The sequence below is a fragment of the Glycine max genome, chromosome 13 (assembly GCF_000004515.6).
Source record: "Glycine max cultivar Williams 82 chromosome 13, Glycine_max_v4.0, whole genome shotgun sequence".
Lineage (NCBI taxonomy): Eukaryota > Viridiplantae > Streptophyta > Magnoliopsida > Fabales > Fabaceae > Glycine > Glycine max.
Genome location: NC_038249.2, coordinates 21,107,710 through 21,126,280, shown reverse-complemented (window position 1 = coordinate 21,126,280; position 18,571 = coordinate 21,107,710). Strand labels below are relative to the sequence as shown.

Sequence of the window (18,571 nt, the reverse complement as noted above, 5' to 3'; positions counted from 1 at the left end):
GACTTCAAATTACCCTTTTGCCCATCTTTTCCCTTTTTCCGAATTTAGGATCCCCATTCAATCAGGGGCGTTTTCGGAATACCGCTGTTCCAACACCGTATAACTGGCAATGTGTTACACACATGTGCTATGATTATTATGGCATCATGTAAATTATTGTAATCAACTATATTACAATTAGTTAAGATTCAGGTATTGTTTCCTGACCAGAATAAAACACTATAAGAGTAAGATAAAATAATCTTATATTATTTACTGTGTGTATTAAATAATCTTTTATTTTAATTTTATACATTATTTTTACTTTCTAAATTATAAGAATATCAAAATTAAATAAAAGATCAACGATACAATTAAAATTTAATATTTTATAATAAAATATAAAATACAAGATTACAAATATATATATATATATATATATATATATATATACATATACAAATGTTATAATATTTCTTAAATAATTAATTTAATTTTCTATTAAAATATAATATTTATAAATTTTATTTTCTTTAATCTTAGTCTCACAGATTCTATTTTAAAAAAAATGATTAATAATATATTTAAATTTATATGTCAAATTTTATATATATATATATACTATAAAATAAAGTAATATTGTAATATTCTTTATCATTGAATGTACGAGTCAACTCACTTAAATTTGTTTTAACTAAATCATTTTTTACCCATCCTTATATAAAAAAGTAGCTCATGAAACAAATAGTAATAACTTAATATAACATAATGAAAAGAGATCCTAAAAATTATTTCAATGTTAAAAAATAAAAAATAAACATCATGATTATTTAAAAATTTAAGTTATGTTTTACTTATATGTGTGTGAACACATATTTGGTGAAAGTATAAAAGATGTTTATGATTTTTTAAATAAATAGATAGAGAATTTAAACATATTTTTATCATGTCAAAATTTAACAGGATGGATTCGGAAGAGATCTTAAAAATTATTTCAATGTTAAAAAATAAAAAATAAATATCATGATTATTTAAAAATTCAGGTTATGTTTTACTTATATGTGGGTGAACACATATTTGGTGAAAGTATAAAAGATGTTTATGATTTTTTAAATAAATAGATAGAGAATTTAAACATGTTTTAATCATGTCAAAGTTTAAAAGGATGAATTTAGAAGAGATCCTAAAAATTATTTCAATGTTAAAAAATAAAAAATAAACATCATGATTATTTAAAAATTCAGGTTATGTTTTACTTATATGTGCGTGAACATATATTTGGTGAAAGTATAAAAAATGTTTATGATTTTTTAAATAAATGGATAGAGAATTTGAACATATGTTTATCATATCAAAGTTTAACAGGATGAATTCGAAAGAGATCCTAAAAATTATTTCAATATTAAAAAATAAAAATAAACATCATGATTTTTTAAATTTTTAGGTTATGTTTTATTTATATGTGCGTGAACACATATTTAGTGAAAATATAAAAGATATTTATGATTTTTTAAATAAATGAATAATGAATTTGAATATATTTTTATCATGTCAAAGTTTAACAAGATGAATTCTTTTAGAGCTCACGCCTATTATTTTGGAATAGTGGTTTTGGACTGTAAAATTATTATGTCGTCTCTTCGTGATTTTGTTTGCTCCCATATTAAAAGGAAAGCTAACTAATTAGCTCAGTTGTTAGTTAGATTTGCCTTATAGTTAATGATGACTTCATTTGGATAGAAAAGGCTCTATTGTATTTTTTTCAGCTTGGGCCTCTGAATTCTTACTTAGCTCCCAGTTTGTTTCTGAATAATACTGCCCTTTCTTGTAAAAAAAATCAACTTTAATACTTTTATGAATATTAAACAAGTCTCACTTATTCAATATTTATTATCATAAAAACAGCGTTGTGGTTTGTCTAATTTTTTTAGTAAAATCAAGAGAACAAAAAACAATTAATATCACCGGTTATCTTTACTGGTATTTCTTTTTCTAATCATCTTTATGATTTAAACTTTAATGTTTGTTTTGGATGTCAAGGACCAATGAAATGGTATTTTATTTTAGCTTTTAGTTTTATAAAGCTATGATGTTATATTTATGTAATAATATTCTATGTATTACTATAATTATTTTATTAATATTGATTCGACCGAATCATTAAATCATGAATAAGTGCATTGACTAACTTAATTACCAATTTGATTTTAAAAATATTTATTAAATACTACTATCAAAACTTACATGGAAATTAATATTAAATTATTTCTTTAATATTTTGGAATTTCACATCATATTACTTATTAAAAAATTTACGATATCACATAAGTCATTCAAATGACAAAAATAATCAATCTTCTTTCGAGTAATTATAAATAACATAGACTAATTTTTTTTTGTATTTTAATGTTTTTAAAAATTAACATCCCAAATGCTTAAAGGACTAAAATAATGATAAGTAAATTTTGTTTTTTTTACCGTAATGGTTATTCCCTTGTTCTCAATTGGGCTCCTCATCGTGGACAATCACAGCATAACCCTATTCGTTGCTATCGTGAGCGAGATCTCCTTTATCCTCGTTTGCAAGACCACGACAAATTTATCATCTCTTAAATGTCGAGCCTTTCATTGGGGATACCAAGGAAGCTTTCCCACCCTACATCGTCTGTTTAATTAAACAATTTTGTCACCATTGTAGAAACGACGAAGACGGTGGAAGGGAGAAAGAGAGTTTAGGAGTTTGTTTAGGGTTTTGAGGATTTGGTCTTTGGAGAGTAAGAGGGAAAGTGAAAGGGAGAGGAAGAGTGAGCACGAGACAATAGCTAGAGGGACACATATTCAAATATTAAAAATAGTGGAAAGTTTTTTAAAAAGATATCATCTTAAAATGACAATCTTTTAAAATGATTTTTGAAAAACCACGATAGAATGATTAATTTTATTTACAAAAATGTCATCGCGTTTTTTCTAAGATGATTTTTTATCAACCGATATTAAATCAGCGTCATAAAAACTCTTTTTTCTAATAGTGGATAAGAAAATTTTGAAAAACTAAATTAGTAGTTTGATGTAGATAAGATTAAAGTATTCAAATTTTCAAATATACTACGGTCCGAAATATTAGTATATTGATAATTTATTATTTAACTGGTTTTAAATTACAAAATAATAGCTTCTAGTAGCAGTACAAACGTAGATATAATTTTATTTTATTAGTATATTTTATTCTTTACAAACAAAGAATCTCCTCTATGGGCGCACTGTAAAAAAAAAAATAGAATCTCCTGTATGCGGATAAAAAAAAACTCCCATATCACCAAATTAAAGTTTAAAGTTTAAACTAGTTAATAATGAACAAAATTACATCATTTAAAGCTTCCATATAGGTTCTATGCAGTCTGCATACACGTTGGAAATCGTTTTCATGGCAGGCATTGACACTCATACTCTGATCTGATGCATTATGTTATGGATGCCTCTTTCTTGTATAGGCAAGCAAAGATCATGTACGGCATAATTTAGAAAAGTGCAACCAAAGCAAAGCACCATGAGACACGAGCCAGTCAAGACGAAGCACGTGTGTATAAACTGGAATCAAAAAATGAGTCAACGACAACAAATCACAATCCGTACAATTACAAAGTTGCAATTGACATTTTATCACTCAACAGTTAACTAACACTGAAAAGCTTACTATTTCGTTAGCATTCCACTAGCCAACAACTATGGTAACATCATAGATCTTCGGTTTCAACTTTAATGCAGTTCAAACTGACCAAAGGGCCCTCAATATGGACTATTATCAACGAATGTTCAAAAATTATTAATTAATTTTTTTGGTAAAATTAGAAGTACACTCACTGATAATATTGAATAGTATTAAACTTTTTTATATATATTTTTCCACTTTTATTCGTTAACAAATACCTATAAAATAGTATTGATTAACAATCTATATTGTTGACAAAGTACTATAAAGGAAATTATCAAATGAAGATAAATGTTAACTATATTTCATTATTTTTTTTTCATCTCCATACAACATTTTGTACAAAAGAGGAAAGAAATAAAAATGTATAATAAAATGAAATTAAAAAAATATTATAAAAGCATCTAAAATATATTGTACAAATAATTTAATTTGGAAACTAATAGCTTGCCTCACTACAAAAAGGCGAAATGATGACAGATGATTCAAAATTTACCACGTGTGATGGCATGTATCTTTGGTCATGACCCTGTGACAAGGGACAACTTTACAAACTTGTACTTTATCTAGTTATCTTCAAAACTTCCAAATTATATATATACTCCTGCTTTAGCTGAGCTCTACTGAACCCAGTGCTTCAGCTATGAGTTTGAGTATGACACTATGACGATATCTCTGTACACTTGTGTTGATATGTCAACTCGAAAGAAGGGCAAACCTTACTTTACATTATTAATTTGTTGTTTCCTTTAGACGGGAAATGGATTATTTTTTTTTGGTATTGAAGGGAAATGAATCTTTATTACCTTAAATAACCAGTTAAAGATCTATCTGATTTGATGGTGAAATTACTATCATGCATCTTTATTAATTTATTTCCTTAAATGACAGTTGAGGTTGTCATTATCAGTTAATCATCAGCATGGGCCCTAGGCATGGGAGTAATAGTGAAATACAGGAGGAGACTGAACATAAATAAATAAACAATTGCAATACAATTATTATCATCAAGAACCAATTTTCCCAAAAGCTTAAATTATTATTGGATGAATGTTCATGGCTAGTTTTATGTCTAGCACGCACACCACACAAAAGCAGTTTTAGAGTACAGACCCACCTTAAATTATACATAAATTTAAATTTTATTTTAAAATAAACGGTGTCAAAGATTCAATTTTACACTGCTTGATCATTAATTGAATCTATGAATACCACCATATCAAGAACTGCCTCTTCCAAAAAGTAGCTTAAATTATTAGGAAAAGGCTAATGAATGGCTTTAAGTTTAACACCTACAAAGTGTGAGTTTTACCGATTGATTGCATGTGATGATGTGAAGATTTAGTAATTAGTACAGTATATTAGGAATACAGATAAAGACATTAGGCGCTTGACTAAGTTTTGTTGACATAAATGGTCGAATGATGCCTAGTTTTGGATTATTCAGGGACACAAATTGCAGAGACACATATTGTAAAACGTACAAATAGATATTATGTCAAGCTTCTAATTAGGACTCACAATTGACTTTAGCCTTTATTTTCTCCATTTCAAGCGACAGAAGCTTAACACAAGTTTGGATTTGTCTGGAGCAAAATAAACAGTTATTCAGGAATCATCAAGGGAAGAAATAGCAATAATATGAATCTTGGGTAAAGTATTATGCATGTGACAACTGTTGTTGGCTTTAATTACACCTACTTCTGGCGTTAAGAACAACCTGCGTCACATAAATCTTGGATATGACACTCACCAGTTACCAGGGCTGCAGGTAATTAAGGAAAGATTTATTTTTTTTAAGAAAAAGGAAAGATTTCATGAATAGTAGCATCTTAGGATGAAAAATCATTAATTGTTATAAGTCTTATTTTTTAATGGTTCTGAGAGAATAACTCGGATAATTGTTAGATTAATCCAATGGCTGAGATCCTATTATAGATAGAAAGACTGCTACAGACTACAGGGGTGAGAGGACTCGACTTGATAAGTTTTTAGTCTTTCATTTTTTTTAAAGTTTGATTAAAGTTCTTTAATTTTTTTATTAAGAATTTTAATGTCTAAACTTTTGTTTAAATAAAATTTTAAACTCGATCATTCTTATTATTTATTTAATGAGATTTTAGAAATTAAAAATTATTTTTTTTAATATTAGAAACTAAAACCTTTAATGAAAAAAATTAAGAAACCTTGATCAATCAAATTTTTGCTTAAAAATTAAAAGACCTTGATCAATCACTAAAAAATAAATTTCAAAAAAAGTAGTAACTAAAAATTTAGTTAATCCTAACTGATAATAATGTGATGAATGAAAAAAAAAACAAAAAAAACAAAAATCAACATTCAGGTGTGTGAATAGTATTAATATATTGCAACAAATCAACAACATGTTCTCACATAGGATACGGAATAAATACATCTGAAAGAAAAAGAAAGGAACTTTGGAAACATTATTCACGACATAAAATAAGCACTAAAACATGTAGAAGCTACCAACAAAATCTCAGTGAAAAATTACAATGTCTTGCTCGGGATAGAAAGAAAAGAAAAAATGCTGTCATGTCAGGTTCGAACCTGCAACTCCATTCTCCTTCACCACCCTATCCATGTGATTCTCCGTGTCTAAAACCTTTTTTCTCCCGAAGAAAACAAAAGAGAGGGTAGAAGGGAACATCTGAGATATTTTTATTTATTAATTTTACTCCATCATATCGTTCTCTAACGTCATTTTCCGTCACACAGGTGCTCAGTGGTTGTTAACATTTACGAAAGTGCATGCGTGTAGTTTGAACCTGGAACATGTCGAGGCAGAAGGAAACATCTATTAACATAAGAAACCGTGACTTGTATACGTGTCTTCAAAAATCAAAATAGTCTTAACTCTCGAATGTGAAAAGGGTGAAGGTAGTAGTTGGGGGGTGGGGTTGCAGGGTACTGTGAAGCAGAAAAAGAAAAAGAGTAAAATTTTAACGCGAAAACGGACAAATTAACAACTCAGCTGCCACAATTTTTTAAGAGTGGCCATTCATAAACCATTCTGATGAGACCAGCAGCGTTCCAAATGGAAAAATACAACCAAAATGTCTCGCCGTTATTCTCTGTAACCATAATCTTGGGAGCAATACCTACGAGAGGGAAAAATTAGACATGACAAGACGTGACTGGACTTTTAGTATATTCGATTTAAATTAGAAAAATAATTTTTTTATAAAAAAATTTAATTTTAAAAAAAATATAAATTAATTGTTGAATATTTATTTTTTAACTATTTATATATTAATAAATTTATTATAGTACATATATCTACAAAAATCGTTAAGAAAATAATATTAAATTATATAAAAATTTTAAAATAAAATTAACTATTAATAAAATTTTTAGATCTTTTGATTAAATTATACAAAAATTTTAAAAATTTTAAATAGCGAGACAGATTTAGGTTAGGACGGATCTAATAATCTCATGTCGTACCCGTACAGGTTAGGACAGATCTAATAATCTCATGCGTACCCGTATATTACTATTGGTTATGGAAAAAAATCTAAACTCAAACTCATACTCAATCAACTTAAGTATTATTATAAAATACTAGAATCGAATAAGGAAAAACACGTTAACTGCTATAAATAGAATATGAGAAATTCTAACCATATATTTTTAACACATTCATTTAAATTCCTTTTTTTTATAAAAAATCATAAATTTTTATAAATCTCACTTCTCATTTAATCATTAATCATTGTTTTGCTTAATTTTTATAATTTATAATAAGTTTTAAGGAAAGAGTGTGTTGCTTGTAAGTCTCATAAAAAGAAACATGCCACAGAATCAAAGCTTACATTGATTGAGGAGTTTTTAACGACCATCGCAACTCGAACCCCAGCAAGTTGTTTTGTTTTTCAACAAAAAACAGGAACAACTAAACAGAAAATCTCTGAAACCTTACGGACATGGGCAAAAAGCTTTCTAATTGAGAAAATAAAAAAATAAATATTCATTCATTTCCTTTTTTAATTGGGCAAATTAAAGATATCTATACAAATTGATACATACCAATACCCATTAACATCAAAATCTTATTATAATGTGACTATAATAATAAAGCCATAGCCAAAAGAATTAATGAGAAACTCTGATACCCCAAGTACAACAACACATGACTATGACCATGGCACAAAATCGAAACTAGAAGTCTACAAAAAATTAGTCCCTGCACGACCATGGTGCAACAAATAGTGCGCTATCTGATCTCTGGCTTGCTCTGCAGCATTAGAGCGAACGTTATTCTCCGCCACCATCTCATCATCGAAGATCTCAAACTTCCAGTGAGGATCCATTTCCTCATCTCTCATCTCACAAATATTATGCAAAACACAGCACGCCCCAAGAAGCACGGGCAAGTCCTCAAGCTTCACTTCGGTCCTCTTCTGCAAGCAAGACCACCTCCCTTTGAGCCTCGCGAAAGCGTCCTTAGCAATGCTCTGAATCTCCCCAACCTTCTGATTAAACGCGTGCTGCGTCCAAGTAAGATTCTGATGCGTGTAAGGAACCAAAACACCGTCCATAAGAGGGTGTCCAGAGTTTCCCACCACCCAAACGTCCTTCAAAGTCCCCATAGTCGCTCTCTGATACAGCGCGCTTTTCTCCAACACTTGATCGTCGGAGAGAGAACCAGGCCAACCGATACAAACATCACTAAAGACACCTTTGGAATCAACCACGCCCTGAACGGTTATAGAGTAACTAGTCTTCTGGTTTCGTTCTGTGTGGTGCTTGTTGAAGTAAGCGTTGACGTTGGACTTGGGTGCAATGATGGGAATGTGAGTGGTGTACATTGAGCCTCCCACGTAGGGGATTCCGGAGAGAGATTCGAATTTTTGGGTGATGGGTTTCATTTCGGCTTCGTTTGGCCAGTGGAGGAACTTGGGCATCAGAACGGTTTTTATGGCGGAGCAGACCTCCAGCACGAGCTTGTGACACGTGGAGATTCCCAAGCCGAAGCGTTTGGAAACCTCGCGGAGGGGGTCGCCGGTGGCGAGGCGCCAAATGCACACCGCCACGCGCTGCCGCACCGGGATCGCCTGGCGGAGCATCGTGTTTTTCTTGGTGACGGCGGAGTCCAGATGCTGGCAGATCATGTCGAAGGTGGCCTTGCTCATGCGGAAGTAGCGCCGGAATTCCTCTTCAGGGAAGTCCGGCTGGTTGCAGCGGTCCCACCAGTCCTTGGAGCGATCCTTGACCCACAGGCGGCGTTGTTGTTGTTGTTGTTGTTGGACCGTGACATTGTGGATGTCTTCAATGGCACGACGAGGTCTCTTGGTTGGGGGGGAGGAGTCGAATTGGAATTGAGTAGGATCCATGAGGGTTTGTTTGTTGTCTAAGTGGATGAGGGAATTGAGGAGGTCGTTGAAAGCGGTGTCGTTTCCACGACGCTTGGGATCCATATCAGGGAAGAAGAAGGAAGAATAGTCTTCGAGGGAGCTGATTTCCATGTGAAATGAAGAAAGGTGTGAAAAGGTTGTGTGAACGCTCAAGAGAAGGAGAGGGGTTCTGGTTTTATATGTGCTGCAATGGGAACGCGATAGCTTTGACCCCCTCGTGCGTGGAAAAGAAAACGTGGCTTTTTCTTCAACGCGTTCCCAAATGAAAAACGTTGGAATTTTTTAGGAAACTTGTCAGAAGTGTCGGATCATCCTTCAAGCCCAAAAGCCAACAGGGATTGGGAAATCAGCTTTTTCTCGGCACAATAATATATTTACCATTAGATTAAATTGTATTTTTCTCATATTATATTTGTTATCTTTCCTTTTTTCTTTTATAAAATATTCTTTAAGTTCATATTAGATTCGACTCTCATCCTTCTTAAACACTTTTTAATTATTTTTAAAAAAATAAACATATGTTTTTCACAATATTTTTAATAAAAATTTATATTTAAAATATTCTCTTTTTTTTCTTAACTTCCTAAAGACATCATTCTCTTTCTGAAAATATTTTAACATTTAAATCCAACTCTTTGTTAGACATGAACCTATCTTATTGATAGACATATATTAACACTCTTTATTATTTTTTTTGTATCTGTTGAGTCGTTTAATTGTTGATTTTTTTGGACGTGTTTCAAGTAATGTCTATTCATTAAATGTGATTTTTTGTTTCAAATTTTAGTGGTTTGCTCTTGCATTAATGTTTATATCTCCTTAATTTAAAATATTTTTTTTGATAACTAGGTGTTTGATATAATTAATATTTCAATTACAAGTTGCATCTTCTTCAAATGTTAACAACAATAAAGTAAGAGTTAAATATTAAAAAAAAATTGTTATTGCCTTAAGAGATGTTCATTCACATGACCAATTATTAATTTATTTTTAAATATTTAACAAATATTTTAGAACAATTTCTTCTATTCATATATTTTAATTGATGTTAATTAACGATACTAATAAAATAGAGATAAAAATAATGTAAAAAAGGGGAGTATCAATTGCAACAAGAAAAAACATAGAAGGTGTGAACAAAAATATTAGAACAATTTCGTCTTTTTATATATTTCAATTAATGTTAGATAAGGACGTTAACAAAAAAGATAAAAGTAATATAAAAAAAGAAAAATATCGAGTATAATTTAAGAAAAATACATGAGATACAAGTATAATTTACTCTTGTCTTTAATACCTTTAATAATTTTACTCTCATCGGACTATTTTATTTTTTCATACTACTCTTACAAATTAAGAAAAATATAAAATAGAAGGAGTTATAAAAAATAAAAGTAATAAATTTTACAATAAAATACGGTAAAAATTATTATAAGTCGGTTCTTACTTATTAACTTTACCGTAGTTTGAATGTTTGATTTTTAGGGTCCGGCTAAAAGTGTGAAAATACTATTATTGGCTTAGATTAATGAAATCCTAAAAAAAAATTGGATTATTAAAATAATGTAATTAATGCCATGATGATATTAGTATTAAGAAAATTAAATTAAAAACACTTCACTGTGACGTGATTAATCAAAATATTTACTTATATAATATAAGGGATATAATAATAATTAAATACTTATTTTATTAAATAATTTTCTTATATGGATCAAACAACACGAGCATCACTCAATATACTAAGTTAGAAACTAATCTTATTCATAATACGTACTTGTTATTCACTTAAGGAAACTTTATAAGCAAGGAATAATAAATATATCTTTTTTTATTAAATAGATTGTTCTCACATATATAATTATGAAACAAATTTTACATCATTGTATCAATTATTTAGATTATTTTATTAAATAATTAAGAATACTTCGTACTGATGTATTTAATGTATCTCAACATTCTCGCTCGCTGAGATCTTTAATAAAATTTTAATTTAAAGGCAAATGTGTACTAATCTTTAAGAATATTGGTTAAAGAATTTAAAATAAAAATAATTTTATTGGGAGACAAAAAAATTACTATGTCCATGATAGTTTTTAGGCTCTCTCATAATTTACAGTAATTTTTTTTCTTTTTAGTTTCTTAATCAATGAAGTAAATATATAATTTGTGAACTCAAATTTTATTTTCCGTGTCCTGAGCATTTGATTCTATTAATTTGTTTTATTTTTTAAAACGAATAAATTGGATGAATTTATTTATTTTTTGGTAAAAATTGAATGAATTTATTGTAAATAAATTGAATAGCCAGTGAATAAATGGATTCATTTGCCACCCATTTTTACCGGCCATTTAGGAACTTACAGGATATTAGGAACTTCGTTTCTTAGGAAACTTCCAGGGTTTGGTTTCCCCCAACCCCGATATATTTCATGCGTATAATAAATGAGTTAATTGAAGGAGACTCCTTTAACCTCAATGGTCTGAACATTAATTGGCAACTGTTATAAAAATGGTATTTCCGATTTCGATTATAAGAAAGAAAAAATACATATTTTATATTTATTAAAAATTAATTAATTTCATTAAATTATATAATTTTCAATTAAAAATGTATTTTTTTTTAAAACTACCATTCATTTAAACTTAATATCAAACATAAAAAATCTTTGACCTTAATAAATAAAAAATATTTTAAGAATAATCTCATTAAATAAGATATAAGTAATTCAAATTTATTTATATTTAAAACAAAAAATAAGAGAGTTTTATTGTTTATATTCGAGATGAATTATGTTAATCTCATTTACTAAGGGTGTTTGTTATTAATCTAGATCAATTTTACATATCAACAAAATCAAACATAAATTTTCTTATTAAATAAATTATTTTTTTTCTCTCGTGTAAACACAACAAAAATCTACATCATTGTGTCAATCCTATATAACATAATATATTGAAATTAATTTTTATAATAAATCTTTTTTATTCACATTATTTATTGAAAAGCCTTTTAGGAAAAAAAGTTTATTTTCTAAATATAATTAATATAAGTAAATTACATTAACCAACTTTCATAATCAACTTAAAATTAATCATCTTTACTTATGTTTAGGTTCGGGCAGTACTAGTTAAATTTTTTTGTGTGTTGTGCTTGATTTAGAAGAGAGAAATGAAGATAAAAATAGGAGAAAAATAATTTGAAAAGAAATAGTGTAGAAATAAAATAATATGTTTTGTAAATAAAGTGAAAATAATTGAATGAACTATTTAAAATATAATATTGTCCTCAACAGTTGCATGATACTTAAAAAAAAAAAATCAAAAGAAGATAATTCATAAGGGTAAAATAGTATATTTATTATTAGAAGACAAAAGTTATCATAATGGAGCCGATCAAATTTAAACTAAACTTTTTTACTTATCTCATGTGTAAACCAACAATTGTTATTTTTCTCTTCTCAATCATATCCCCGTCTTTACTGAACACAACCTTAGTTTTTGGTATATTGGTTATTATAAAGATGCTCAATAAATAGTAAAAAGAAAATTGTTCAATTACTCTAAAACTTTAAAAATTATTCTTAAGTATTTAATGATGGATGAAATAAGGTGAAGTTAAAGTTTTATTTAGATGTTTTTATAATAGAATCAGGAAAAAAAAAAAAGTATGATTCCATTTCATATCTTTAAAGTTCGAGGAATGGAAATAAGAGATGCACATGAAATGTATTTGAATTTGTCTAATTTTATTTTATTTATTGTCGTTTTAAATTATTCAGATAATAAAATATTATATACAAGTTTAATTTTTGGTAAAAATAATTTTTATCAAATTTTATTTACTATCGATTGAATCTCATCATATATCATTTCATTTTGGTATTTTTCATATTTTCCATCATTTTAAATATAGCAAAAGGTTGATTAAAACTATCATGTTTAATTATAAATTTATAATTATGCAAATAAGTTGAAAAGCGATAGTTAATAAATTGCTACAGTTATTATGTGATCCGTATAAAAATGAATTAGACAAGTAAATTTCAAGAGTATGTTGTCCAATCATAAAATTATCTCACCATGTCATTTTCTTTCCAAAAGCCAAATATAAATATTAAACTTAAATTTTAAATTAATATATTAAATTTAACTTATATATATAACACTAAAAGATTTATAATAAATGACCATTTATTACCATTTATTATAAAGAGTGACATTTATATAAATTAAATACATGGGAATTTTTAATTTAACGGTAGATTTTAAAATCAAATTATGATTAAAATTATCCAATAGTGTAATAATTAATATAAATTTAAGTCTTATAAAGCTTGACATTTTTAATTAAATAGAATTCTTTAAAAAAACTAAGTCTAACAATAAGTTAGGCCAATCCAGGCCGTTTAGGCTATGTTTGATTTTTCCTTTAGGATGTTGCAAACTCATTTAGAGAGTAAATTAAATTTTTGATAATCTTAAAAAAAATTGTACAGTCAACTTTTTATTAAAACTCAATTTTGTAGAAATAAGAGTTAGATTGTTTTTGCAAATTAAAAATTTGCAGACTTATGTTTGATCTAAACTTAAATATATAGACTTTAAATATTGGCAATACAAAAATCTCATATGAATTACTCGGGGTTCCAACCTAATATTTATTTAGTTGTGAAAACATTTGACTTTGGCAAAACAGCTTACATCAATTGAAGTATTTATAAATGAATAAATCATATTTAACTTTCAGATCTATTTCCTTTTGGTATTATACTAGCCACTAGGAATCAAATTTAACATTCTGTGCATATGTTTCAATCAAAGTTAATGTTCATCGCAACCAAATAGTTTTAAGCATCAACAAAATCAAATTAGAAACGAAAGATAATAATAAAAAATACTAGGTCAACTGCTGTAATTAATATCATGCGTAACACGTGAAGATATCATTATATTTAAAAAACGTACATATAATTTATTCAATTTTTACTCCTAAATCATTAAAAAAAAAATGAAACCATATTTCAAATCATTTCCAATTTTAAGCATCTCGTGGAGCCACATGCATTTTTTTTTTTTTGTATACGTGTGGTTGACCATTATGCCGGGTCTTAAGCTTACTCGTCTTTTTCGTCAACACAAATTTCTATCCTAGCCCTCGGTTGCTTGAGTATTTTCAGGTGTAGGTTATGTTAGATAAAATTAGGTAAAAATTAGTTAGTGGTTCAAAGTTAAAAAATAATTGTTGAAAGTTTAAAAATTATTTTATTAAATTATAAATATTTAATAAAATTAACTGTTTAAATAACTAAAAGTATAAAATGATAGAAAATAATAAAATAATAATTTATTTTAAAAAATAATTAAAAATAAAATAGATATATTTAAGATAAAAATAAAAAATATAAAAAACTAAAAACTAATATTTTAAAAAATGTTACTGATATTTTTTAAAATTAATAAAAAAAAACAACCAAATAAACTTTTTAAATCAATAAAAAAACTAAAAATTAATTAAAATATCTCGATAAATATAACCTTAACATCACATATTGAATATTTTTTAATTATATAAGTGATTAATCATATTAATTAGACATATAAGTAATTAACTAATCGAAAATAATTACAGCATCTCCCGAGAGTTTGGTCAGGGGAGTTTCATTGTTGTCATAATTGCAATGCTAGAGCAACTTCTACAACTGTCGTATGATTGGATTCTTAAATTTTGGGTTGTTAAATTTAAGAATCAAACCCTTACATAATTTTGGGTTGCTTTTACAAGCAATAATTATTGCTTGAGAATAAAGTACAAGGAAAATGCAAATAAAATTGTTCACAAGCAATATTTTAAATCCAAAAAAGTTCTCAACAACAAAGTCCCACAAAACACGCCCAACGTCCAAGCTTTATAAACAAAGCAATCAATCAATATAATATCCAAAGAGAGAAAAGAAGAAGTCAGGAAGGGTCGGTTTAAATTTATTTTAATAAAATACGTTTTTTTTAAAATTCTTTTAGTGTGTTTATCTAAATTGTTTTTATTTTAAAAAAAAATATATTTTTTCTTATTTTAAGAAATAATTCTTATATATTTCTTAAAAAAATGTTTATATAAAAAATATTTATTTTAATTTTTTTAAAGTTTAAATAAACTCACCCATTTTTTATTATATAAGTGCTTATATTATAAAGTATTTGAATGCATTTGTACATCAACACTTATAATATATTAGCTTATTTTAAAAAATTATGATTGAAAATAAATTAAAAAATTCAAAAACTATTTAATAATTAAAATTGTTCTATTCGTATGAATGAATTCAAATAATAGCAAAATTGTATAAACTCAAATATATTGTTAAACTCACAATTAATTTTATAATCGGTGCAAAGAATGAAGTCTGTGGAAATACTCCTTGATTCACTGGGAAACCAAGGATCCTGGTCAATGGTAAAAAAAAATATACATACTGCAACAACTGTATTAAGAAAAACTGAAAATCAATATTCTTGCAAAATGTGAATGCTCTCCATAGTCTATCATATTCACAGATCGGTCTCTATTATGTTGGGATTTTATAATAGTGCGCTGTACCAAATTAGTGGCCAGTGTTTAGTGTTTACTCTGAAATTTGAGGAGCACCAGAAGCTGGTAAGGGTGCTGCGTCCACTCATTATTACTCATTCGGGGTTTCCAAATTAGATGAGTTGTTGTTCTTGCTCTGCCATGGCCTTCCTTCTCAAAGCACCTTCCTTTCTCCCTCCTCTTAACCAAAAGGTGATTTTGCAGCAATCTCTTGTCACTTGTATTCTGGGCTTTTCTGTTTTGCTTACAAGATGCCAAATTGGGTGTCCTATAATAATCACCAGGGATTTTAATTTGTGTTTCTACTGTGGGGGAGGGGGGGCGGTTAGGATTGGTGACTTTGGTGGATGTGTTTGCCAAATTTTTTCTACATGTTGTGCAAACTCATGGTGCTTTATTGCATGGTGCAAAATCCATGCATTTCTAATGCATGAGCTACTCATGTTGTTGGGATGTTTTAATAACTAACTAGGAGTGTAAAAATGTTCAGGAAATAAGTTACTGTGTTATCACTTGTTTCTGATACTGCCCTTCTCTTCCTTACCCTTGATGTTTTGATATGTTTTGTACCACTTGTCCTCTGGTCGTTGGTGGTAAACATGGTCATTGTCCATCGATAAGTGTTATCCACTGAAGGGCTAGGAGGGAGGAAAGTGAATTTTCTTGGGCATTTTGATGCCTTTTCAGATTGTAAAAAAATCATCACTGATTGGGATTTTGGTACCATCTGACTCCTTCTTGCCTCTGATTGTTTTGACATGTTTCTGTCTCTTTAGTGTTTTTTTTTTTTTTTTTTGTGTTGGCAGTAAACATAGTTGTTTTCGTCTTTTTGATTTGAATAACTTGATTTGATACAATTTGGCAAGCTCACAATTTGTATCATGTGATAAATCACAAATGCCTTTGAATCTTATGATACATGGATGAATAGCTATGATTCCACATCACACAATTTAGTAATTAGCAATCCACTATTTTTTATTTTTAACTTTTCTTTCAATTAGCAATTAGCATATGTTGATATTTCTCAATCATATTGGGGAAAAAGAGGATTAATTAATGGATTTTGAAAGTGTGTAACTTCAATTATTTCAAACTGAATTTCCACAATTTCTGACACTTCACCTCAACCCTTTTTTGTTGCAGTTGAATTATACCCATAAAAGCTTTTCTCCCATAAACCTGCAATCCAAATTTTACCATGCTAGTGTCAGAAATGGGAGATGGAACGTTCCTAGCATGACAATAAAAGCTCAGGCAGCTGTTGAAGGGGATGTACTACTTGACGAAGAATCCATCTGTGTCAATGAAGAAAGTGGTATGCAGTTGGTTATTGTCCATTGTCTGCTTTATTCATGTGTTTCATAGTTGCTTTTGATCCATCATTTTTATTTTGATTTTGATGTTGCTGATATTTTTCAGATTACGGGGTCGTTTGTATGCACCATGTTGGAATTTTATGTGAAAACCTAGAAAGATCACTTGACTTTTATCAAAATGTTCTAGGTATGGCAGCTTGTCAAACTAATATTTTCTGGTACATTGTGTTTAGTGTTTACAATGAAGCAAGTATATGAATAACTAAATTGAATGGAATTTAGGCCTCAAGATAAATGAAGCAAGGCCACATAATAAGCTTCCATACAGGGGTGCTTGGTTGTGGGTAGGCTCTGAGATGATTCATTTGATGGAGCTTCCAAACCCTGACCCTTTAACTGGACGACCTCAACACGGTGGTCGAGATCGTCACACGTGTATTGCAATTCGTGATGTTTCTAAGCTGAAAGCAATCTTTGATAAAGCTGGTACAACTTCTTTCCTTCTTTAAACAACATAACTTGTGGTTCACCATGATTTACAGCATTTTAAATGACGTATGCTCTAGGATCTATTTTATGTTACTTTCTCTTTGGTCTTCTACTTTCTAGGTATCGCTTACACACTTAGTCATTCTGGAAGACCAGCAATCTTTACACGTGATCCCGATGCAAATGCTTTAGAGTTTACACAAGTAGATGATTGATATCTATGGATGTTACCTGCTAGGCCACACCCCTTTGCTGCTATAAGTCACCAGAAGGTAGAAATAAATGTACGAATGATTACATGTATGTAAAGGCTGAAGGGATTGTAACTAGTACACCATAGTAAAGTAGTCTGCTACTCTGCTATGCAGTGGCACTAGCAGCAATAGAATACTGGCTCATCTTATATATAGCACATTTGTAAGGATTAACGGAACGTGAATACTGAGAAATAAGATTGAAAGAAATTAGATTATGGAAAGTGATGTTTTCAGTCAAAGTGCTAGAGGCTCCACGAAGGGAAGCATACAAGTAGGGCGTAAAATTGAAGATATTCAGAAGCCAAGACTTTCATTGTTTGAACGAATGGGATATCGTGTACAATTATTTTTATCTTACTTTTTCCTTTATACACAAGTAATTAGTAATTTAGTATGTTCTATCTGTTCTGATCTCACAAGTGTAAATAACTACCACCCGAGTAACATCATTACATCATAAAGCCTTAAATTTCATTATGAATTACAAAATACCCTCAATGACATTAATTAACTTCGGAACAATTATTGATGTTTAGCTCAGTTAGTTAAATAGGATGTGAATTATTGTAAATTCTTAGGTACTTGTCTTCAATTTCTAGGATCAAAAACGAAAAAATTAACTTTGGCACAAACAAAGGAAATAAAATGTCCATTATATTATGATCGTTAGATTTATAACGTGTCAATACTAATGGAACAATGTTACGATATACATGAATTAGTATTTCATCCGCAAAAAACTTTCATTTTTGTTCAACAAGTTCGTAAGAAAAGTCTGCACGTTGGCACGTTGCTAACATTTCTCTTTGTGCTAAATACAATGGCTAAAGAAAGTTTATATACAACCTTAA

General features: G+C 28.8%; 2 protein-coding genes across 2 annotated transcripts; one reads left to right on the top strand and one right to left on the bottom strand.

Annotated features, from left to right (window-relative positions):
- Window positions 1-7,655: 7,655 nt before the first annotated feature.
- On the bottom strand, window positions 7,656-9,224 carry LOC100788672 (protein ALP1-like). The gene has a single exon (XM_003542294.4). The coding sequence runs from the start codon at window positions 9,175-9,177 to the stop codon at window positions 7,879-7,881; it is 1,299 nt and encodes a 432-aa protein (XP_003542342.1). The 5' UTR covers window positions 9,178-9,224; the 3' UTR covers window positions 7,656-7,878.
- Window positions 9,225-15,624: 6,400 nt separating this feature from the next.
- Window positions 15,625-18,204, top strand: GLYI-18 (putative lactoylglutathione lyase). The gene is made up of 5 exons (NM_001353874.1): window positions 15,625-15,847; window positions 16,802-16,973; window positions 17,078-17,161; window positions 17,257-17,460; window positions 17,584-18,204. The coding sequence occupies exons 1-5, from the start codon at window positions 15,773-15,775 to the stop codon at window positions 17,676-17,678; spliced, it is 630 nt and encodes a 209-aa protein (NP_001340803.1). The 5' UTR covers window positions 15,625-15,772; the 3' UTR covers window positions 17,679-18,204.
- The last annotated feature ends 367 nt before the right edge of the window (window positions 18,205-18,571 follow it).

Excerpts from the sequence above, each read along its gene's own strand:
- LOC100788672 (XM_003542294.4), bottom strand. The coding sequence starts at position 9,177 with ATGGAAATCAGCTCCCTCGAAGACTATTCTTCCTTCTTCTTCCCTGAT.
- GLYI-18 (NM_001353874.1), top strand. The coding sequence starts at position 15,773 with ATGAGTTGTTGTTCTTGCTCTGCCATGGCCTTCCTTCTCAAAGCACCT. Across the intron at positions 16,974-17,077 it reads CTGTGTCAATGAAGAAAGTG|ATTACGGGGTCGTTTGTATG; the intron begins GTATGCAGTTGG and ends GATATTTTTCAG. Across the intron at positions 17,162-17,256 it reads CTTTTATCAAAATGTTCTAG|GCCTCAAGATAAATGAAGCA; the intron begins GTATGGCAGCTT and ends AATGGAATTTAG.